Source organism: Anas acuta, chromosome 2, assembly GCF_963932015.1.
Source record: "Anas acuta chromosome 2, bAnaAcu1.1, whole genome shotgun sequence".
NCBI classification, from domain to species: domain Eukaryota; kingdom Metazoa; phylum Chordata; class Aves; order Anseriformes; family Anatidae; genus Anas; species Anas acuta.
The window spans coordinates 65,865,755-65,890,967 of NC_088980.1; the positions used below are offsets into that span (position 1 = coordinate 65,865,755).

Below are 25,213 nucleotides of genomic sequence, written 5' to 3' on the forward strand. Positions count from 1 at the left end.
GCAAGGCCGCCCTCTCCCGCCCCGCCCACCGCCTCCACGCGGGTTGTGGCCCGCCGGAGGAGGCGCATGCGCAGCCCGCCCGCCCCGCTGTCCCCGAGGCGCTGAGGGGAGGGGCCCGGGGCTCTGAGGGGGTTTGGCGGCCGCAAGGGGGGCGGGGGGCTCAGGGAGGGTGCGCGGAGCCCGCCTGTGGGTTGGGTGCCATAAGGTCCGTAGCGGCTGGAATTGCTGTTTCGGTGCCAGTTTTAAATCACAGACCCACAGAACCGTAAAGCTTGCAAAAGACCTCCAAGGTTGCCTAGTCCAACCATCACCCTCCCACCACTGTCACGCACTAAACCATGTCCCTAAGCACCACGTCCGACCTTTCCTTGAACACCCCCAGGGACAGTGACGCCACCACCTCCCTGGGCAACCTGTTCCAATGCCTGACTGCTCTGCTCTTTCGGAGAATAAATGTTTCCTGATTTCCAACCTAAACTTCCCCTGGCACAACTTGAGGCCATTCCTTCTAGTCCTATTGCTAGTTATCTGCGAGAAGAGGCTGACCCCCAGCTCCCCACACCTTCCTTTCAGGTAGTTGTAGAGAGCGATAAGGTTTTCCCTGAGCCTCCTCCAGACTGAACTGTATCCCTCAGATACTCCTCATAGGACTTGTGTTCTACGCCCTTCACCAGCCTCTTAGCCCTTCTCTGGACATGCACCAGGGCCTCCATGTCCTTCTTGTAGTGAGGGGCCCAAAGGTGAACAAAGTACTCAAGGAGCAGCCTCACCAGAGCAGAGTTCAGGGTCTAGATCTCACCAGTGTTGTTCTGCTTAGGCCCAGTCTGTAGCCTATGCCAGCTCCTGCACTTACAGACAGGATTAATTAACAGGTTGAATTAACAAGCTGAGTGACCATTGGTGCCAGTGAGCTGGGCTGGCCACAAGTCCTGAGGGCAAAAGCAAAAGACTCAGTAGGTTGGAAGTAGAGCAACTCCCTTCAGTGGCAGAAAAGGGTGATGCCATCCCTCCAGCGCTTGGAGACATCACATTACACTAAAATGCAAGCTGCTGTTTGTATAGGCCATCCTTTTCTTCCTATCACATTTGCTATCACATATAAGGTCCTTCCCTTGTTTTTACACCCCAGTTGGTGTTTATTTGGCCTTACGTAAACAAGGTCAGGGAAGTAATATTTTCCTTTTTCAATGATAGTCGTTGTGTCATGAAAGCCCAACTTAGTTTCAAGATAACAGTCTGGCTGTCTAGCTTGCCTCATTAGTGCTAATACTGGGGATGGGTGAGACTGCAGGAAAACGAGGTACTCCCTTCATTTGGCTGCAGGATTTAGACAGGTAAAAAACAAGTTTATAGCAACCACACCTCCAAGCTGAGGAGCCACATCTCCAAGCTGCAGTTTCACAGCAGTTTAAACCAAACTAAATTGGTGCTACAGTGGTCCCACTTGCTTGCATCTCACAAATCCCATTTTCAGGAATGTTGCACATCTGTTCTGTCCCATGCGCTGACATATGCATGACCTCACAACAATAGAGATCTACATCCATAAGCACAACAGAAGGCAAGACTACAAGCAAGCAACACTTTGCTGATTTTGGTGCAATCTAGCACATTTGGGATCCCTTCCCTGATTGGACCCTAGGCATTGAAATAATAAAGACGAAGGCATTGAAATAGTAGATACATTTAAAACAGAAATGTATGTGTTATGCTTTGAGCCTATTGTAATTACACCAAAAGATTATCAGTCTCTCAGTTTGTTTTCACAGCTGGATTTCCCCATGCACATATAAAGAACTACAATTTTGGATGCAACTGAATAGTTCTTGTCTTGTGTGTGCAATGCCATTTTCTAAGAAGGGCTGTAAAATGTTTGCATATATTTATGAATTTCTTTTATTGAAAATGTGACCTATGAAACAAATAGAAATATAAAAACAAACAGCAAAGAATAAATGTCTGTATTGTCTTTTTTTTTTTTTTCACTGCATTAGAAATCTGATTCTGCGGTATCGTCAGTTTAAAGAGTAACTTTCTCACTGTGATTTTCAAAAGTAACTGCCGATCTAATAAGCTTAACTAAACAGAAAATAACTGAATAGATTATACTGGCCTCTTAGAATATCAAGAGCTGTAAACAGTTTCAGTCCACCAGATGAACTTTGCAGAAAAACAGTGAAAACAACAAAATGCCCCCCTCCCCCCAAAAACAAACAAACAAACAAACAAAAACCCTTTCTTGTCGTCCAAGTTAATGTCAGTCTCTTAAGATAGAAAATCCTGACCAAAAAAAGTGGTGGAAAGCTCATGGCAGTAGCTTCTCTGAAGTTCTCTTGATTCAAAGCAAATAAATTGATTAGATAATCTAATAATCTATGAATGGCACTGAAGCTGAGGGGAAGGATAAAGTATAATCAGGTACACACTTGAAACGTTGAAACTATTTCATCAGACCAAAGACAACATCGCACATTTATGTTAAGGGTAAAAAGCCATGCTGGGATATGTGGCTTTTTTTTGTTTTCTCCATTATATGTCACAAGAACTTTTTTAGAAAACACAAGAGGAAATAACTTTTACAGCCTTGCTGTAAAATCAGAAGATTAAACTACTGTATTTTATCCTGACAGCACTCATGCCTTTAGATACTGGATGGATGTTGGTATAACATATGAAAAATGGTAGCCCTTTTACTGCTGAGGTGTTCTGGTACAATTCTGACATTTTCCTTTGAAACCTGTGGGAATATAAATGTTGCTTTTTCAGAGTTACATTTAAAAGGAAGGAATGTGGTACTGAGATATGCTTACAGTGATAAGAAAGCTTAGCAGGCAACCTTGTAAAATGCAGACATAGGACAATTAGGTGAAAATCGCGGTGTTAAGTCAAGTCAGATTAGTGAAGAAACATTACCACTTTAAACTGTAAAAGTGTCAAAAGAAATTTGAAATTTAACAGGCCAGCAACTAAAGGCCATGCATTGTCTGTGAAGCATCAGATAGATTGTGAACCTGGATTACTCGCTCAGTGGGGAAACAGGGGAGGGTCCTGTCATCAAAAAGTATATAAACTGTGTTTTGGAACTAGTAGGCGTACTCTTCTGCTTGTGGGGCGCCCGCCATTGCAATCACGAATAAATTACTACTTCACTGAGGTCCTCGCCTGAGCCTAAGTTATTGGCTACGGAGTATTTCTCACAAACCCAAACATTGGACAGATTTATTTATTTATTTATTTATTTATTTATTGGTGGGTGGGGGGAACAAAAAATGTTGGTTCATATCTTTCCCTGCAAACAAATGGTATTTTCAATAGAACTTCTGGTTTTGCTTCTGGTACGCATTTGCTTTTTTGGCAAGGCATGAGCAGCACTCTAACTCTGCATCTAGAGCAGAACTCCACGTTGGACAAAGAACATGGTTTTGTTGTTTGATGTTCTCACAAAGTCCTAGTGGACTTTATACACAGGGATGTGGGCTAGGCTCCAAGAAGAAGGCATTTTTTCATTCAAGCCAAAGATCTTTTAAAGCCTCTTATTTGCAGTTAAGGGGATTGCTTCTTTTGGAATGCAATCTTCTTTTTGATATGCAAGCATGTGAGGGTAACTCCACTATTCTGGTGTATTTGTAACAATGCATAATATTTTGTAAAGCAATTAAGCCCCGTAACTGAATGCTGAATCGAAATTTATTTCAATCTTCTGAGTATGACTGGCTAGCAACAAGAGCAATTACACCGGGAGCTGAGGTAAATGACACTAATTCACTGAGGCACATTTCCAACCTGAATTGCACACCAAACCTGTTTCTATGCCCCCACCTCATACAAGCATGCTGCACAATTATTGCATGTAATGTACTGTTCTGAAAAGGGCAAGAATTATTCAGAGAAATAGGCTGAGAAGGAAGAGCGCTGTGCTCTTCATTCCTTTGGCTGATAAGAAAGTGTATCTCATAGTCTGTCTCTGCCTTTTCTTTTTCTAGCAGTAGCTTCAACGGGCCAGGACCTCATGCAAGCCAGTTGTTGAACTCCTTTTGTGTGCCTGTCGGTCATTCTGACAGTCAAGCTACTTCCATGCACTGACATCTTCTGAAAAACCATTCCTATACAGAAGATGTAATCCCATCAGTGAAAGAACCATAAAAATCCCTTGAAAATCCCTGTGATTTAAAGGTCTCTGTCAAAAATAGGAAGTGCAGGCCATAATAATAAAAATAGAGTAAATTTAAATATGAGTCATTGAAAAAGTTCCTGTAAATTACAGTTGACGTGGCCTCAGTTTGCACTGAATAAGTCTATGAGAAAGTTGTCCTTACATTCCTGGCAGATTCGTCAGCAGCTGTGACAGAGCTTCTGCATTTTCCAGCCAAGGGAGGCTTGAGGTCGACATTGGGATTGGGTCTTGAATGGATTCCTTTCATTGTAAACTCCCTTCTCTTAGTGGATGTATCCTAGAGCCACCACATGCTTTTACCTGTGTATAGGTCAGAGATCATTTCATCGAGGGTTGTCTTAGTGTTCTCAGGAGGTAAAACAGTGCCATATTGTGCACTTCGAATCTCAAATATGTCATTTTTTGCTGTCCATGTTGTACAGGTATTTATTTTGCACCTTTTCTTACATTTTTAAAATATTTTTTAAAATATTTTAAAATGATGATGTGTTATTTTAAAGGTGAATTTATCACTGTTGATTACTTTTAAGAATCATTTGAATTCCCCCCTCCAAGATGAAGAATATCAGAATAATAAAGTAATAAGTATCTTCTGAATACCATTCAATCAATGCACTATGGAAAGTTCTTCTTGTGATGCCATATCTGTAGCAAGCTAGTTAAAGTATTAAAGCCCATTTTTGTCATAAGGCCTTGATGATGAAATTAGTTGTATCTGTGCTAAAACTGTATTCAGTGCCTTCTAACTTTTCACAGAATCACAGAATTTCTAGGTTGGAAGAGACCTCAAGATCATCAAGTCCAACCTCTGACCTAACACTAACAGTCCCCACTAAACCATATCCCTAAGCTCTACATCTAAACATCTTTTAAAGACTTCCAGGGATGGTGACTCCACCACTTCCCTGGGCAGCCCATTCCAATGCCTAACAACCCTTTCGGTAAAGAAGTTCTTCCTAACATCCAACCTAAAACTCCCCTGGCGCAACTTTAGCCCGTTCCCCCTAGTCCTGTCACCAGGCACGTGGGAGAACAGACCAACCCCCACCTCACTACAGACTCCTTTAAGGTACCTGTAGAGAGCAATAAGGTTGCCCCTGAGCCTCCTCCTCTCCAGGCTGAACAGACCCGGCTCCCTCAGCTGCTCATCATAAGACTTGTTCTCCAGGCCCCTCACCAGCTTTGTTGCCCTTCTCTGGATTCACTCGAGCACCTCGATGTCCTTCTTGTAGCGAGGGGCCCAAAACTGAACACAGTACTCGAGGTGTGGCCTCACCAGAGCCAAGTACAGGGGGACGATCACTTCCCTAGCCCTGCTGGTCACACTGTTTCTGATACAAGCCAGGATGCCGTTGGCCTTCTTGGCCACCTGAGCACACTGCTGGCTCATATTCAGCCGACTAGCAACCAATACTCCCAGGTCCTTCTCTGCCTGGCAGCTCTCCAACCATTCGTCTCCCAGCCTGTAGCTCTGCTTGGGGTTATTGTGCCCCAGGTGCAGGACCCGGCACTTGGCCTTGTTGAACTTCATGCAGTTGACCTCAGCCCATTTTGCTACATTTTGGCCTGTGCCACAGATGTTTTCGAAATTACACATTTAGTATAAATCATTTTCATTTGCCTGTTTATGAAAGAGTCAGAAGTTGCAACCAGAAGTCTGGTATTTTTCTTATATATCCTAAGTCAATTTGATTGCAGAAATAGGAGGTGAGGACATGCAGACTGATGCCTGATTATTGGATTTCTCGAAGGCATTAATTTGTTCCCTTTTGTCAAATATGTTTTAACACGTAGATGCTGCAATTATATAATTCCACCTGATAAATCTTCTATGATTCATTTGCTAATTTTCTAGATATTTGTGATACAGAGAAGGAAGAATAAATTAAAAGACACAGGTAATGAAAAAAATAATAACATAGATCAAGATAATAGTGTCAGAGTTAGGCTGTAAGTGGCCATTTCTCTATTATTGTGTCAGTCTGTGACATCTTCTGTAATTATCCAAAGTACTGCTACATAACTCATAACTGTATGTCCTTTCTGTACAGCGGCAGAGATATTTGTCTCTAGTGGTAGAGATACCTAACTGTTGTTTGTCAAGAGTTGTTTGTCACCATGCCTCTGCTGTGTCTAATACATTTGTGTAATGTTGCTCTATAGTAGTTGCTGGAAAAAATTGTGATGCAATAGCTCATCACAGTAGTCCATCAATATAAAATTTTCTATCTTGTTAAACTAAGGAAATTAATTAAACTTTCAGTTAAAATATTTACAAGAGCTATTTCAAATAGATGCAATTACCTTAATACTGAAATATTACTGTTTTGACAGCAGTACGAAAGAACTGGAAAAGGATCCAAAGCACTTGATTCATCTGACTTGAAAAGCGAAAAGTAGCCAGCACACAGTGTACTGCACAGCAGTATCAAGGGACATATGTAGCTGGGTATATTTCGGCCTTGGAATGGCAAAATCTCTATTCTTGCAAAACAAGTCGTGGTATTTTTATTATCTACATGAAACTTGCAAGACAGCAAATGTGCTAAACAATATGAAAAAAATAGTGTGTTGACACTCATCCTGATGACACCAACACAGCTGCAGACTGTGCTCACATTTACAGAAAGCAACCACTTCTCACTGCATAGGAATTAGAAGAGAAAGAGGAAAAACAAACAAAAAACAAACAAACAAACAAACAAAAAGAAAACAAACAAAATGTTTTCTGCTTTGGTTTTCTTACACTACTCCCTCCCCCCCTTTTTTTTTCCCATGGTGCAAGTCCTGCTATAAGTAGAAACAGATTCAGCGATCATTTATTACTTGAGTAATTCCTCCATTACAAGAATTGATCAATAAGGAATTGTATGAATTCAGAAGGAATTGTATGCATTTAGATTTTGGAACGAATGTGAGCTAGATGAATTTTTTGGCAGTTGCAGAATTTTAATAGGCTTTTTTAGTAGGTTGAAAAAACTTGTCTGATTGCTGGAGAGCTCCCTCTAGTGGTGAATATTCCTGGGAGATCTTGGCAAGCATTCCTGTCCAGAGGCACGTAGTTGAAACTTTACCTACCCTATCTGTTACCGATAATACTGAGCAGAAAAAGGAAGAAGCCACGATAGCAGTTGCTAGAAATATTTTTCGCTTGTCTGTTCACCCTTCTCACATAGAAACCTATTAGGTGTGCATGGATGCAAATATAAATTGGTATTTTTTGGGGATATCTGTAAATGAGTCTGCATGAGAAAAATTTTTAGCACTCACCTGTGTAGTAGAAAAAAAATGTTCATTTGCTCTGACCAAATGCATGATATGAAGGATCTGAGCAATAGAAGGGTGTGTTTTTACTAAATCACTTTACAGTTCAGAACTCAGGTTGTCTCCCACACTGCAGGAGGAGTACAAATGGCTTGAAAAAAGAAGTTCAGAGCATCCTTCCCCCAAGTCCCTACCTTCTGTTTCTCACCTGTGAAAAGATGCAGTTCTGCAGCATCAAGGACTGAAGCAGCAACCATAAATCCTGCAAACCGCTTTTGCAACGTGGTGGAGTCACTGGAACCATGTGACTTTATGTGCTCTTTATGTCTCCTAGGAGAGAGGCTGAGTCACACTTTTTGGTACCTCTGCACCAAGAGAGTGTGGAGGTTGCTTCTAAACATACAGCCGGTGCACTGATTTCCTGTGGTTGAAGTTAAAAGGCTGAAGATGGCTTGTCCAGGTCTCCTAAGCTAAAGTGAATCATACTGTTTCAGAATGAAAATTAAAATGAGGTAATTGCCATAAATGCAGTTATAAAGTAACAGTACCATGAATTAGGTAAAATAGTCAGAAAAGTAAGATGGGTTACAAGTGAAAATAGTAAGGTTGGTTTTGTGTATACGTGTCTTATGCATTCTGAAATAGACTGTTTAAATATAGTTGGACTCATAGAGTTGCAATGATCAACAGATAGCTTGCTTTATCAATAAAATAAAATATTTAGTCACATATCATCAGGAACAGGTAACAGAATACTTGAATCCAAGCAACGCAGATTCAGGCAATTTTTGAAAACTAGGGTTGGATTCAGATCCTATGGTGCTGAACATTATCAGGATTTGGACTTCTTACTTTGCTAATCTTTTTTAGAAGAGGTTGAGGTACTGTTGTATTATGTGCTTATGTGACTTTTTAATGAAAGTGTGTACAAACACTAATTAATTGAAATAACAAAAATGAGTAAGAGTAATATAAATTTCAGAACTTTAGTGATACATTTTTTACATACACATGCAAATTACCTTAAAAACAAGCTGTTTCAAATAACTGTTAAAAACAACTTCTGACTTTTCTTTGAAATTTTCTGAATCCATGCAGATACTTAGTTTACTTTCCAGTAAATTCTATAACCACTAATTCATTTGATGTTTACAGATGCCTTTTGACACCCACATATAAGGAATTTGATATTCATTTACCTTAATCCATAAATTTGCAGTTCTGAGATTCATAAAACAACATTTAGATGTCAATTTAGCTGTATTTTAATAATAATTTTAGGTATTTTACAATTTCTATAATCTAGAATGGAAATGATAAGAGAAGTGAAGATACAGATTTGATACATAAGCACTTCGAGCAAACAAGATTTCTTAAAGGCAAATTATGAATAAGGTTTCTGTACCTCTTTTAGAGCCTCTATCTTTCCATTGAGAAAACTCACTTGTCCTCACTCCAGGGCTGGGAGATTATTTTATTATAGACAAATCAAGAAAAATATATGATATTACTTTTTGTGTAAAATCCCAAGTAATATCATACAAACTCATGGCAGCAGAAGTAGACTCTTTATAATCTGCTTTAATTGAGTAACCATAGTGTCTGTGATGCCTCAATGAAAAAATAACTTTTGTCTCTTTTTAATATTTTATGATTCATAGCAGAAACATTCTTGTATTCATTGCTAGTGTTTAAACACAGTAACCAGACTATTTACTTCTAAAGAAGTAAATTCCTATGGAAATAAAATTTTCTGCATATGAGTATTTCTGCATGTCAATGTATCCTGTATGCTCTGGATTTTCCAGAACACATGCCCAGTGCTTAAGTGAGCATGGGCATATCAGTTGTCAGAATATGTCAGAATATGCTGTCTCCAGCATACTGCATGTCCACCTTTGCAGCAGATGCCTAAATCTTCCAGCCTATTCATTCTCACTGATGTCATGCCAGGCACTCAAAAAGAATTGAGGTTTTATGAAAATGGGAATGATTAGCCAACCACCATCTATAACCACAGACTTCACCCAGTTTAGATACCTGCTTGTTTTAAATGCATCGGCTGATTTTACACTAGTATACATAGCAGTCTACAGGCCAATCCTTTGGGAAGGAAAAGACTGCAAAGCCTAAGCTAAAGTAATAGGAATTTGGTGACAGTGGCCAGTTTTGTGTAATAAACCATTTTTTAATTCTCCACGTTAATTTTAATTAATTTTATTTCTCCATTTTTAAGTCTCAATAACATACCAAGCATCCTCCTACCAAGCAGATGTTCCTCCAGGTTCACCACTGGTGAAGCCATGCAGGCCCACGTGATGGAGCAGGGCAAGCAGAGCACGTCCCATGGCAGCACCCAGGGACATCCACAGCCAGACAAGTCTGTAGTCACAAAGCAGGTCTGAGGTCAAGCCAGTTAGCTGGTGCAGGTACACAACTGGAGTGCAAGCACAGCTGGGGGTGAGAGCTGGAGCTGAAATGCCTCTTCCAAGAGAAGGGGAGAAGAAAGCACTCACCATGTTTCCTCACAGCTGTCTAACCCAAAATGACACAGCTACATCCCATCAGTGCCGGCCTCCAGTGCCAGCAGTCAGGCCCCTGTGGATTTAGTGGCAAATTTGGAGTCTTTGGTTCTTTGTCCGTAATTAAAACGAGCTAATTTATTTCCCATATATATACTTTATCTCTTTCTCTCTCTCTCTCTCCTTTTTTTTTTTTTTTTTTTTTTTTTTTTTTTTGTCCTTGAGTGTAAAAATACATGCTTCTTTACATGTACAAGAATGGCAGTATTGCTTTGTCTTAAATGGTTTAAGTACCTGGTATTGATAAAATTATGATCACTTGTATCCCAGTTGAGTCCCAGAGCTATATGATAGAGGAGGAGTAAGAGCAGTAGAACCAGTTCACCCAAACTACTGATTAATTTTGAGATTGATCTGAATGACAACATCTAAAATTTCAACATAGAGTTTTCCACCAACATTTCACTTTTGCTCATCTCCCTGGTTTTACCATTTTAAGTGTAAGGAGCAACTTCATGACTTGAGTTGTAGACTTGGGCTGAAAATCACAAATCCAGCAAATCCTGCTGTGATGAGGCTTAGTGTCAGTCCTTACCTAAGCACAACTTCCCTTGATTGCAGTGAGTGTTGCTTAAGAATGAATTTCAGAAGTATGCCCAAAAATAGAAATGAAGAACATCTTGGCAATAGCTACAGTTCCCCTTATTTATTCAAGCAATCCTAGGGCATGGTGACATTTTCAGAACTAGCATCCAGTTATATGTATTTTTGGAAAAAAAATCAAGACATTCTTCAACTGAGGATAAGAATGTGTTATTCTCCCAGTCCAATTTGCCTGAAGTACATACAATGAAAGGAAACCACTTCTGGATCATCCATTTTATTTCTTCAAGCAAAGACTTCAGTCAATCAGATCTTGCTGTTTGAGCAGGCTTTTATGGAAGCTGCAACATTCCTGGCATTTTGCAGCACTCCCTTCTTTTCTCTGGGATTCTAGGAATTTCACAAGGACCGTGCTCTCTGGGTTTCAGTGGTCAGACTAGAAGAGTGATATTTTCCCTCTTTGGTGCAATGTAATTGATATCTTGATGCTGCTTTGAGAGACAGATATGAAACAGGTATGTTGGCTCTGCCTACACTGTGTTTGAGGTTATTCTATCGATGTTCATGCTGCAGAGTGCTTCCAGACTATTATAGGAATGTCCACACATAAGGATACGCTATAGGTATGTCATAAAAAGAAAACAGAACTTTGGGTTTTGAAAGCATTTTTGGAGTATTTATGCAACCTCATGCATTTCAAGATGTGAGAGCATGCACAACAGAAGCTGCCTCCAAGGCACCATTTCTGGAAACATGAGATTTATGTGGTTTTGTGAACAAGTTCCTGGTCAGGCCCAAAAGCAAGTATTTTTCAAGAAAAAAGTGCTTTTGCTGTCCTTACTAGCATAAGCTATACCCACACAGAGGCTATCACAGTCAGCTCTAGAGAGCAATGCTGCATTGATTTGGTCCCTCATTCTTCAGAAACCACCCAAAACCTAAATTATGCCTCCCACTGTCCAGTTTTAGAGTATCTTGCAGATACTTAGAAATCTGGCACCTATCAGCCAGCTGGCCACCCATGTGTGTGTTAAACAAAGCACCCAGGCACACTGTGCTACTGCTGCAGGCTCTGCAGCAGCATCTTGCTAGGCAGTGCTTGGCATCCCAGGGTTTGGTAGTCAGTCAGCTGGCATTGCTGGAGGAAGATCTGCAGCCATGGGTGAAAGCCAGGGTGAAAGTCAGAATGAAAGCATAGGTATAGCTGCTGTGGTTGTGATTGTCTGCCACCAGCGTGGCTTTTTGCTTGTTATCATAGGCGCAAGGCAGACTCTGCATCCAGCAGTCGCCAAGCACTTAGACCTTCTGGAGCTGGTATGTGGAATGAGGTCCTCTCTTGTGTCTCATGGATGGTGTGGTCAGCACAGTAAATGAGGGGGAATGCCCCATCTGTGTAGTAGAAAATGTGAAGAAGCACACCACAGGTGAAGGTATGTGCTGGTGGTGCAGGCTGTGGCATGGTTCTGTTGCCATACATTGTCCCAGCAGCAGTGCTCTTGAGACCAGATTGGCCTAGATCTCCTGGCTGTGCATACTGGTGGGCGCTGCCAGAAGGATGCTGTGCTGGCTTCACTGGGTTACTCTCTCTCAATGCCTTGGACTGTAACAGAAACAGTGAACAGTGGGGAGTCAGGGCTTCTGGCAGTGCACAGTGTGATTACGTGATGCAGCTCAGACCACAGAACCTGTACCACAAAATACAGTTGCAGGAAGACTCCACACCTTCCCTGCCAAGACGTGTTTATTGCATGAAAATTCAAGAACAAAATTATCAGAAAAAAAATTCCTGAGCTGCAATTGTTTCCAGAACTCCATGTAAACAAGTACTTAATCCAAACAATATTTTTTCCATGAAGATGCACCCCCCATCAAAAGAGAATGTGGACTATATCACACAGAACTATGCAGTGGCTACGTAATCCTTGCTTGAATCCAGACTGTCTTTACTGAGTTCAAAACATGTCTGTAGTCTCTCTTTACCAGCATATGGATCTCAGCAGGTGTTTTGCCTGAAGAGTTGTACAACTGTGGGCATTCTGAGAGTAATTAAGTCAAAACTTGTCATATGGTTTCAGCATAAAACTGTTACTGATAGTTTAAATATCTTCTAGCTTTAATTAAGTTTAACTGCCATTGCTCAGTCTTATTTAATGTACCACCATTGTAGTTTAATTGCAGAATGACTTTCTTTCCATAACCACTAACTAGCAGTTGGTTTTAAGAGCCCTGTTTTTCTCCCACACTGATAAAAGTCCATTATACAATAAAATCTGGCTTAATTTCAAATAACTTCTGGTCACTGTATATTTTTATTTCATATGTCAGTAGTCATAAGTAGAGAGTTGATCCTACAACAAGGAAAAAAATCAGATATTAAATTAATATACCATAGTTTAATACTGTGTAATCTCTTTACTCTGAGGTGAATTTTGTCACCATGGCATTTGCAATTGGTAGCAGATTCATAATATACACTACCCCTCTCAGGAAATAAATCTAAAGCCTGGCATGAATATAATTACTTTTATCTTTATTTTGTGGCTAGAAAAAAATGAGCTTCCTGTCACTTTTATTAGTATACCCTATTCATTTAGGCAGTGCTGAGGGTGAGGGTGGAAACATTTACATGGTAATGTTCTTTAAAAACTTTTCCATTCTCTCCTATAAATGATTTTTTAAGATAGAAGGGAAAAAGTGCATTTTGTTCACAGACAGTAACAGAATTGTGGATTGCACAATGTGGCATTAAATCTATCTATGCACTGTAACCCTCCATAGACTATGCTGAGATACAAAATGAATTGGCTTGGGGCTGTGCTTGTACAGGTTTCTAGTTTGGAAACTAGTTCCGGTGGGGCTATGTCAGGAGTCTGCATGGTGTGTTAGGTAAGTAACCTTGGACCTTTCTGCCTATCTTCGTCTACTGACTCTTTGCCACTGTGTGTTGTTTCAGACAGTTGTTTTTTTTTGTTTGTTTGTTTTGTTTTGTTTTGTTTTTAATTTGCATGTACAGTACTTCAAGCAGCAGCCTTGTGTCCCATGACTGAGTCTTCTCTGCAGCACAGTAAGACAAAACACAGGAAAACATAGACAATGTCAAGCAGGTTAGATCCTGTCAGATATAAGAAATATGTAGTTATCTCCATTCTGAAGTTGCCATAGGCCTGTTTGGTCCCTGGAAACATTCCAGCCACCCTAAGAGTTGCCCTAACTTGTACCATAATTGCTGTTTCCCATAGGATTTGTCAGCAGTATGCACAAGAAGTAGTGAAGAACATCTTTGCCACACCTCAGACTGCTTTCATGCTGGCTTACTCACTGAAAGGTACTTAGCAAATACTACCAGACTAGTCATTTCTTCATTAGTTAGGAAAACCTCTTGTGGTACAGTTTTTTTTCAGGAATGTGAAGAGAAGTGAAAGGGGAGAGACAGTGACAGCCATGATGTATTAATGAAATCTACTAAAACAAAAATCTCTAGTTCTTCTCCTGGGCCTGGAATGAACATTCTTCCAGCAAATCACTTCTGTCCTATATTTAAGACATGTCTATTAGTGTGTAATTGCTTCAATTATTGCCTAGTTTAAGTAGCATTTACAAAGTGTTCCTTAATCTTTGCAGAGACCCATACAAATAACTATAGTAATAACAGGTATTACAGAAATACAACCACATCCTCAATGTCCCTCACTGAGCAAGTAAAAGCTGGAAAAAAAAAAAAATTGATTTAATTGGGACACCCAGAATGTGATGCTTTTTCATAAGTATTCTGAGTCATTACCTCAGCTTGCAATGATTGCCCAATAGTCCTTCATTCTTTGCATCATTCCCTTTGCCATTTCCTAAAGTGACAACATTTCTAATTCTTCTGTTTATCTGCATGTAATCTGGCTAATGTGCCATTCTCAGACAAGTTTTATTATTGTGTGAGTACAAGAGGAAACAGGAAGGGAAGCAAGTTGGAGCAAACTTTGTGTTTGCTCATGACGAGATACAGTGTTGGCATGCTACTCCAGCCTGAGAATATAAATTACTGGGTACAGTTGCAGCACTTTTGAAAGAAGCCTGAAGGCTTCCCCTTCAGTTTTTATCTTTCCTCTTAACAAACAGTACATCACAAGTAAAATTTCTCCTCTCTCTCACTGAGCTGTTTTTTGGACACAATGCATATGTATTTAGACCTTAAGAGAGTTCTGTATAAACAGGTGTGGTTAGCATTGAATCACTGTGCACACTTCTGGGCAATAAAAGAGAGCATTTAAATAATTAGCATATAAGCACTAGGTGTGTTGAATGAAAATCATATTGAATCATCTACATAGTAAAGAAAAAAATTCTTCAGCTGTTTCATCCCTGAAAATAGGTACCTCATTAATGACTGATAAACTACTATGCCAAACAGGTAATACTGGTGAGATTGAAATGGAAAAAATGACAGTCATGGGACAGAGCAAAACATGCCATGGGAAAATGAACTGACCTGCTATGATGACTCACATTCAGCTAACCAATGTTAGTGTAGTCTAAGCTCTGTTAAAAGTGGAAGACGCAGATACTAGAAATAAATGTAGACATAGAGGTAGAGACAGAATATACAAAAACACAAGCCTGAAAGTAGACAGATGCATGTACATCTGGTGTTACTGGAGTTTCAAAAACGTGAAGGATTCTCCTGGTAAATAAGCTGTTGACACCGTGAAATTCATTTGCTGTCCCAGAGTGACTCCAAGGACAATTTTATATCAGTTATGCCTAGTCATTGTCAAATGCCTAGCTAAGTAGCTTGTAGCTAACGCTGGCTGATCACAAAAGTGGCTATTGATAAACCTGTCATACGTGCACGAAGAATGGATGTTAATTAAACATTCATTTAGACATAATATTTGAAGCAGAAATATACTGTCCTGTATTTCTTGAAATATCTTATTTGTGCACGTCAACATCTCTGTATCTGGAAGTAAAGTAAACAGTTTTAAGCTGCCAGGCTTACTAGTTTGAAAGGAATGCTACATCACAGTTTATACCAATCAGTGTGAATGAAAGAAATGTTGCATACACAAATCAAATGAACATGTCTGATTTCACAGAGCAAAATATCACAGTTAAGAAACTTTTTTTTTTTTTTTCCTCTAAAAGTGACTCATTACACACATTTCTGTTTGCCCACATGCCATTAAGAACTTCCAGGAACATCAGAGAGAATGCGAAGCAGACAAATCTGGGAATTCAAGAGGTGAGCACTAGGGATAATCTCCTGAGCTTTGCAGAGCATAATTTGCATGATGAATTCCTTACAGTAACATTTTACCTGCTGGTATTAATCAAGGTATGTCCAGATATGTCATGCCAAGATGAATCAGATATGTGACAACCAGTGGACTGGAATCTGCTCTAATTTATATGACTTCTTCAAAGGCATTGTTGGCTGAAGTGCAGTCCCCTAACGCAAGCTGGCTCATCCAGTGTCTCTCAAACTCTCTCCTTTAATGTCTGAGTCAGACTCTGTGATGTCCTGTGGATGTCCTACCACGATGAAAAGCAATTCTAGTCACACTTATCTGCTTTCATGAAAAAAAAAAAAAAAAAAAAAGAAAGAAAGAAAAACAAAGATTTAGAAAAAGACTCGTACTATAAAAATGCTCTTGATCAAACCATCCTCCCCTTCACTTTTTCCATGCAATTCAAGCATGCTGCTAATGCTGTATTTTGTTGCCTGCCTGCACCACAAATGTCCATGTATGGCCAGTAGAACAATCAAATAGATTAAACCACATTTTTTGCATTTTACTTTTGAAGTCTGTGCCAGTCTGAGCTTGAATATCCTTTGTCCTTCAAACATTGCAAAGCAAGAATTCTTAGGAGGAATCCTCTGGCAGTGTTGTTGGCAAATCCTGTTGCCATCCGTGGGTTTTTGTGGCTGCATAAACTTTGCAAAAGAGTTGTCTATACTGGCTTTTGTTACATTATGTAACAGAAACTTTGTTCTGATTCATTACTTTTGGAATGTGTAAGATAAAAACCTAATATTATGTTAAGTTTAACAGCAGGATACAATGATCTTTACTGCTTTCAGAAGTTGATTCCCTGTATTGTTATTAGTGGTGGCTCTTTGTAAGACCGGCAGTGCGGGCATTAATGAGATGTCTTGAACTGGGAAAAAGCACAAACCCCTCCCTGCATGGGCTATCGAACAGCCATGCTCTCAGGGTCTTCTTTGTTTGTTTGATCTTTGCCATTTTTTCAAGATCTCAGACTGTTGTGGAGTTGTTTCCACCAAATTGGGCCCACATTCCTGTTTTTCCTCTACTGCATTTGTGGGGAGCAGTTCATTCAACTCACATGCTAGATGGAGAAACCTTGACATTTACAGCTTTAAAATCAGGTTCTTTCTTTCCTCTTTGCATCCTTGCCACCATCCTTGGATGTTGAATTAGGCCTTGGCCCCTGCTGCTGTCTCTGAATACTGCCCCAGCAGTATGCCAGGCTCTACCCTCTGACTGTGAGCTCCTTTCTGTGTAACAGATTTCATCCACACAGTGCCAATGGCAATGTGCATGGGCAGGGACGCAGAGGACAGATCCATAGGAGCATGCTCAAAAGCGGGTCTGGTTTTAGATTTAACACCACACTTGTAAAACCCTGCAACTTTACTGAGTAGGTGCAGCACAGCCTCGTGTTGCTTGTCTCAACATGTAGGTGACACAGCAACAGGGGAGGAGCTGTACTACACATTTGGCCGGTCGTGGCAGCTGGTGCAGTAGCAAAGGCAGATGCCCCCAGCTAGAGGACAGACGCTTCCTGCCTCACACATGAGCGACAGGCTTGTCTCCGTCGGAGGAACAACGGTGATTATAGTCTTCTCAAAATAGAAGGCTGCCTTGTGCAGTGAGGCACCTGACAATATTTGGAGTGCGACTTACTACAGGTTCTTCCCTACTTGAAGTGCTGAAAATATAATCCTTTGCTGTCTGTACAGAGGGCTAGTGTGCAGCTTAGCGGTGTGAACCTCCCACTCACCATAAAAAGAGACCTTACAACCACAGATCCGAATTTCAGCAGTGCTTTTTGGGTGAACTTCAAGTGAAGGTATTTCTGTCAAGATCTTATTTACCGTCTCACTTGCTCCACACAGCAAGATGTGATCTCTCTATGCTAGTGCATATGTTGCTGTGTAATGACTGACTGCCTAACTACCTACATCCATTCCAGATCTATTTCAAGCAATGTGAAGTGTTTTCTAATTGAATATTTTATAAGATGTTTCAGCATAAGAAATACTTCAAATAGAAAATACTAATGCTAAGTGAAAGATGACTTATAAAGGATCTTCCTCAATTAAGTAGATGTAATTTCTTTCATATCTTCAATGTAATAAACCTCCTGGTCTTCAAATTAAACATGGAGTTTTCTAGTCTAACTTTGTACTTGTCATGTTGTAAACAGGAAAAGGCATTTTTTTTCCATTAAATATACAGGCAAAAACAGTATAAAATTTAATCACACATTGTAAAACACCAACAAAGGAAAATATTATTTTCTGCTTCTTTGAGGGCTACTTTGATGCAAAAATATTTGAATTAGATTTACCATGAATTCAGACAATTTTTTAAATAAAACGTTAAATAAAATGTTTTAAATAAAGAAAGCAATATTTTACTAGGAATAAAACAAAGTTGTCGCTTTAGGTACACCCTGTATTGCAATAATTAAAAGACTGAAAGTTACCCAGCTATCTGTCATCTATTGTCTTACTTCCCATTATTGACTTAATTTTTAATTGAAAAAAAGATTTAAGTGAAAACTTCCTGGCTTTCAGATCTTAAGGGGAAGCTTAATTGGCCAAATTTTGTAAGAGCAATTTGTAAAATCAAAAACTCATCTCTATTCTGGCATGAATTAAAAACACATATTTAATTTTAATTTGTTTCTTATTTTAAAATTGGAAGCAGTAAAACCACAGCACAATTAGGGGAATGATGTATAGGAAGAGCTTCTGTTTTGAGGTCATTAATACTTTATTCTTTTAACTTTTAATTAAAGATGTGATAACATAAGAATGTTATCCATCTCCTGTTGGGGTTTCTGAAATCCTATGACAATTCAAGGAAATATTCATAGCAAGAATAAGTGCAATGTAATGCAAAATTTAGCCCATTATCACAAAAAGCAGACATTCGATTTTTCACCTGCTTCTAAAGCAATACAACAGGTACCTTGTTTTACATTCCTAGGGATAAAAATTATTTTAAAACATGTAATTTACACATGCAAAATGGAATTAACAGTTTACTGGGTAACATCAATGCTAATCAAAGATAGAACAAATCTTTTCCTTCTTTCAACAAACTTTCAGAGGAAGGCTGTGGACATTTTTCAAACCACACACCATAAACACTGCACCAAAGTGTTGGCTACAGAGTTTCATGCCAAAGTCCAAGTCAAATAATCATGCATGACTTTGGATTTTTCAGAAAATTATATGTAAGGTTGGACTCAGTAAATGGCTGTGCATATGTCCAGCATCAAATCACAATGATATTGCCATTCCTTATGCATAACTGCCCCGCAAGGTAAGTATCTTTATAAACACAGATATACTGACTTGTATCAGTGTATCTATAGCAGTGCACATTTATGCTTTGCCTAGTATCAAGATAATTTCCTATACAAACATTTCATCTTTTTAAGTAGAAAGTGTGTATCTGGAGGCAGAGTGTGACTTTACCTTAGTATAAAGTATATAGGACTATGACAATATAAGTAAACAGAAAGCAGTTTTATTCAGTGCATTGCAAGAAGCATTTTACGCTTATATTGACATGTCTTGTGCTAATCCTAACCTTCAGCTTCTGTGAGATGTTCTAATAGCCTCTCAACTGTTTAGTAATGTATGTTGCTGCTGCCTTCTACAAGCTGTTTTGCATTGTAAATCTTCTAAAACCACAGTGATATGAATAATGTAAGCAGGAAAAAACAACCATGTTTTAAAAATCTTATAGGATTATAAATCTTTTGAGTGGAACATGATTCTACCACATTTTTTAATAGGATATATAGTTTAGCAATGATTTTGGTGCTTATTATGAGGACCCAATACCACATAACATGATGTGGGACAGTTAAAAACTATTTCTTCTTGTTAATGTGGTGTATTTGACTAACAAACACAGGTGTTATTTTATGTGATCGGTAATATGGCATATTTCTGAAGCCTGCTGAGACTTGAAGAAAACTCTAGGTAAGCTGCACTCTAATTGGCCTAGTAGCTAATATTTTGTAAGCACTTATTAAAAATACTGTATTAATGCTGGTTGAATTCCCTGCTTGATCCACTCTAGACCATCTACAATGCATCATGTAAAATTATTTACCTAGGTCAACAATTTCCAGGCCTTGCATAACTTCTCTATCTTTCATAACCAATCTAAGTTAATATTACTTCACCTCTATCTTCAACCTTCTCTGATGCCTGCTTTTGCTCCTGCTTGATATTTGTTTCATCCACTAGCTTATTTTCCTTGCCACCAGCTACGCATTTGATGCTCTTTTTATTCTATTTCATTATGCCAGAACTCTCTTTTCAAGTAAAAGACATACTTATTATCTTTATTTAGTTTGTGCTTGAAATACAACTTCGTTGGATCACCATGATACAACACTGTTTAGCCTAAGTAAGAGCACTGACAGTACTGATTTAGACCTGTTTTCCCTGTTCTCCATTCTTTCACTTCTTCCTGACCTGTATCATGCTTGGAATTTCAACTGAAGATGTGTTTTTCTTCTTGGAACAGCAGGAAGGTGGTATTTAGAACGTTCTTGTGAGCATGGCTCTGCAAGCACAACAACGAGCATGGCCTCTGGCTGACAGAGTTTGCTATCAGTTTATCTTCTGTTTCAGGTCTCTCCTCACCTTTGAGAAATATAAAACCCTAATAAATCAAAATTCAGGAAAAATGGGACTGATCCTCTACATTTTGACATAAAAGGTAAAGGAGTGTTGAATTTGAAGGAAGGGGTAAGAATGTTTCCATGTCCTGATTATGGAGAAATTTCATTGGCAGATCTTGAGTGTGGTGGAAAAATTATTAAGATTTGAGAGGTCTGACTGTTGGTAAATGTTAACATAGCAACAGGTGTCTTGGTAGTGAAACCAGTATTGCTACTAGCAATGCATACCATAAATACTTATTTGATCTAAACAAGAGATAGTTAGGATAAATATTATGGGTATCTGGGAGATTATTGCTAGGTGAATGAATAGTTTGGAAACTAAGGTAAATACCATTGAAATCCAATGTAATCTGTAAAGTATCTAAGTAACTGAAAAAGGTAAATAGAGATAAGTAAAGGGACCAATCAGATTAATAAAGGGGCTGTGATTATAGAAGATGGAATAGACATTTATCCAATGAATATGAAGATAACTGATGATTACGCGTATATTATGCAAATGTATGTTTCTAAATTGCATAAATGTTTGTTGTGTGAGCAAATCGAATGACGTTAGATTTGGGCAGACATGCCCCTAACTTCTGGCGCCAAATAAAAGCACTTTCATATAATCACTTTGTGGTTATGTGTCTTTGTGAATGCTAACATGACTAAGAAAATTATCCTCTCAAAAGGAACATTCCCTTTGACCAAAAGCTAGCAGTCTGTGTCTATCTACTAGTTCTGAGCTCAGACATGAGCGGGTGCACAGCACAGGTCCCAGCACAGTGTTAGCATTGTGGCAGTTAGTAAGGCACTTGAGGAGCCCATGCCTCCCAGGAGGCATCTGTCTACACCAAAATTAAATATATCAGTGACCTTGGTACTACTTAAATACAGCTAACTTGTTTATGCTGCATTATTTCAAACATTTTAGGGGAAAGCCATTTTAAACTGGTTCCTTTAGACACTAGCATAAATCTGTTGAAGAAGGAAGTATGGTCTGTTGTTTAAAGCACAGGACTCAGAAGATGTAGATTATGTACCCTGCACTGCTAACTACTGACAATGTGGCTTCTTCACACTAAATTGGGAAATAGTACTTAACTGGGCAGAGGTAACAAGGAGACAAGTCGTTAAAGCTTATAATGATTGTAATAATCAGAATAAGTGCATTAGGGGACGACTACTGACAAGAAATCCATGGGAAAGAAGCAAATTACCTGTATGTTTGAAATTCTGGTAACTTAGAAACAAAGTGAAATTTCTGTGCTGTGTTGGTGGATGGTTTAGGAATGCAAAATATCAGTGGTTGAATGTACTAAGCAACATCATCTAAAGGTCATCGGGGCTCCAAAGTAAAACTATGATCTCATGGCTGCAGTTTTTGCCCTTCCCTGTTCACACCCTTTCTGTGTTTATGACTGTTATGCTGGGAAGTATTAATAGCCTATCTGTCATATATAGGCAGCTGTCTCCCATATATAAGCAGCTGTGCATTGTGTAATGTGTACATTGTGTAATGATGTGTAGGCTAACTATACCCCATAAGGTGTTGATGCTGGAAACAGGGAGGCAACAACCTGGCTAACTCTATCTTGAGGCTGATCAGGATCTGAGCTTGTGAGGGTGGAGGTGTTTCCTGGGACTGGAAAATGCTATCAGGGCAAGTCTGACTCAGGCTTAGAGACCGAATGCTTACAAGTGCAGAGACTGAATGCTTATGGGGCAATAAAACCTGGGGAAAAAAAGCAGTGAGGAAGTCACATACCAAGATATGACTAAGGTGGGACAGCTTACTTGCTGTATTCATTGAATGATAAAATTCCTTAAAATTCCTCTTTTTTTTTTTTTTTTTAATGTAAAATCAAGTCAACTACTATGTGTTTTGGATTCAGCTATGAGAAATTGATTGAGGTGTTTACTCCGTGTGGGGCACCAACACAAATATATGAAAATATACCAGATATAACATATGTTGACATATATTTTTATTTTTTATTTATTTATTTTGTGAATGCAGTAAAGGTTTGCAGCAGAAGCAAGTTGGCAAGGCTGTAAATACCTGGCTCACCACTCAAGCCCGTGCAGGCAGCAGCAGGAAGATGACCTCATCTCCTCCCCCCCATGCCAGTGACCTGCAGCTCTGGACTGTGTACAGCAGCTGCTAATGCTGGAGAAGCTGCCCAACCCAGTGGCAACAGCAGCAGCTAGGGCAGACTTCCCAGGCTCTACCCTCTTTCTCTGACATTCATCAGATAACAAAGAAGGTCACCCTCCTTGGGTTTATGATATATGGAGTAATAATTCGTGTCAAGAAGATGGTTGATAAAGAAGGGGGAGATGTGGGAGTGTGGCCATGGGGGTCGACAAGCCCCATGTTTGGTGATAACATCAGATTCTTAGGGATGAGGCCATCAGGAATGTAAAGAGTTTAGAGGAAGCAAAGAAAGGTGATTAAGGTCATGCCTTGCCGTCTCGGGTTGCTTGTTCTCCCGCCGTTAAGGCACGGAAGTTTCTGGGGGGTTTGCTGGTTGAAACTGTCAAAATTTGTTTTTTAATGTTATATGATAATCGTATTATTAGTGTGGTTTCAAGGGTTAACGAAATGCGGGAAAAGACGGCCTCGCATGGGTTTGTGTTGATCACGTTTTGTTGCTTTTGGGAACTTTGTGGAGGGCAGACCATGTGCAGAAGAAGAGAGAGGCCGTCGAAGCCGCCCCTGCGGTCTGGACGAGATCCAGAAACAAAAGGTTGCTAGTGGTGATGGAGGGGAACCATGAGCCTTCATCCCTATGACCCCAATGAGCACCACCAAGAGACACTGTGCAGGCTCCAAAAGGAGGAGTTTGTGAAAATACTAATTATAATACAAAGTGGGGATAGGTCATACATATGTATAGGCATACTGGGGTTTCTTATGAATATGTGAAAGCAATGTTCTATATATATTTAGAAAGTTCGACGGTTGGGTGTGCGTGTCAGTAGAGCATAGACTCCCCACGCACCCAGCACTGTTTACTTGCCTTTTATAAATATCACTAAATTCAGATTGAGTTGTATCAGGTTCACCTCCAAATAGGAAACAATCACTGATTTTATAGCAGAACTTGTGATCAGTTTGTAGCAAAATGTGAGATGCAGAGCAAACCCTTTAACCCCATTTAAAAAATACTTTTACCACTCCCTTTTTTGGTATCATTACTCATGGCTTAAGCAGTAAGAAAATAGCAGGCTCACAACTTTAGCTGTCTGAAACAAGAAATGAGGAACAAGAAAAAAGATCAAACATTCCTTTTCAACCGTCATTCGAGCAAGCCTCACGGTCTGCCTGCCTTGCGTATTTGAGCCACACAGGGCTGATTCAGCAGAAAGTGAGCACAATGTGCATGACATACCCTCAGCCACGGAAACACATGAAAATGCCCTTTAGCACAAGATTTCATGGAACTGCTGATGGTTTGAGGTGGGAATGGGCCTCTGGAGGCCCATGTCCAAGCTCTCTGCTCAAGCAGGGACACCTGGAGCTGCTTGCCCAGGACCATGTCCAGGCAGCTTTTGAAGATCTTCAAGAAGGAGGCTCCACAATCTCTCTGGGCAGCCTGTGACAAAGCTCTGCCACCTGCACAGTGAAAAAGTGTTCCTGATATTCAGAGGAGCCTTCTTTGTTCGTTTGTGCCCACTGCCTCTTGTCCTGGCACTGGGCACCACTGACAAGAGCCTGGCTCCATCCTCTTTGCACCCTCCTTTCAACTATTTATTGGTGAGATCCCCCTGGAGGTATTTATATCCCCCTGAGCCTCCTTTCACCCAGGCAGAGCAGCTCCCTGACTCAGTCTCCCTGACTGCAGAGGTGCTCCCGTCCCTTCCCCACCTCCACCACCCTTTCGACAAATGCTTCCAGCGTCCTTTGATGATTTTATTTTTTTTTAGTGAGTGATCCCACGACCCTTTTGGAGCGACTCCAGCACTCCCTACAGAGAACTAATGTATGAATTTATTTACAAAGACAGTTTTCAGCGCGAGTCGTGCACAGGACCCTCTCCCTCCCCTCATCCCGGCAGCGGTTCGTTCTGCATGCGCAGGGAAGATATGCGGGGGGAGATGGGGGAGGGCTGCGTGCCCACGCTGCATCGGGAGCGCTTGCAGCAATCCCGGAAGCGTGGGGTGGCGGTAGCGGAGCAGCGGTAGCTGGAGCCGCCTTAGGTCGGGCACCCTTCCCCTCTGCTCCCTCCCGCTCCCCTCCACTCCTCCCCGCCCCCCGCCTCCCTGAGCCGCCCGGCCATGACGAACTTCATCTCGGTGCAGCTGAAGAAGGCCTCCGAGGTGGACTTGGCCAAGCCGCTGTGCAAGTTCATCCAGCAGAGCTACCCGGGCGGCGACGCCCAGGCCGAGCACTGCCGCGCTGCCGAGGAGCTCAGTAAGCTCCGCAAGAACGCGCTGGGCCGCCCGCTCGACAAGCACGATGCCTGCCTCGACACCCTCCTCAGGTACGGCACGGCACGGCACGGCACGGCACGACCCGCCTCGGGGGGGCCGCCCGCCGGCCTCGGGGCAGGGCCGAGAGAGAGGGAGGGCTGGGGGGGGGGGGGGGGGGAGGAGGAAGCAGAGGAAGAAGAAGAGGAGGAGGATGTGGAGGAAGAAGAAGAGAAGGAGGAGGAGCACGAGGAAGCGGAGGAAGAAGAGAACGAGGAGGAGGATGCCACCACACCAACTTTCC

General features: G+C 40.6%; 1 protein-coding gene and 1 long non-coding RNA gene across 7 annotated transcripts in view; one reads left to right on the top strand and one right to left on the bottom strand.

Annotated features, from left to right (window-relative positions):
• Positions 1-3,217: 3,217 nt before the first annotated feature.
• LOC137850527 (uncharacterized) lies at positions 3,218-24,907 on the bottom strand. Of its 4 annotated transcripts, none has more exons than XR_011092577.1 (4): positions 24,783-24,907; positions 15,872-16,116; positions 7,647-12,163; positions 3,218-4,474 (listed from the first exon to the last, which is right to left on the bottom strand). It is a non-coding gene; the product is annotated as an uncharacterized lncRNA (long non-coding RNA). The 4 variants fall into 4 exon arrangements; XR_011092579.1 differs by having other exon boundaries at positions 7,647-9,820; positions 9,955-16,116; XR_011092578.1 differs by having other exon boundaries at positions 7,647-8,899; positions 9,689-16,116.
• LOC137850525 (programmed cell death 6-interacting protein-like) overlaps positions 24,590-25,213 on the top strand; it is a 32,088-nt gene continuing 31,464 nt past the window's right edge. For all 3 annotated transcript variants that reach the window (XM_068670650.1, XM_068670651.1, XM_068670652.1), the window contains exon 1: positions 24,590-24,983. In XM_068670650.1, coding sequence (XP_068526751.1) covers positions 24,778-24,983 — 206 coding nt within the window. In that variant the 5' untranslated portion in view covers positions 24,590-24,777. The remainder of the gene's footprint in view (positions 24,984-25,213) is intronic.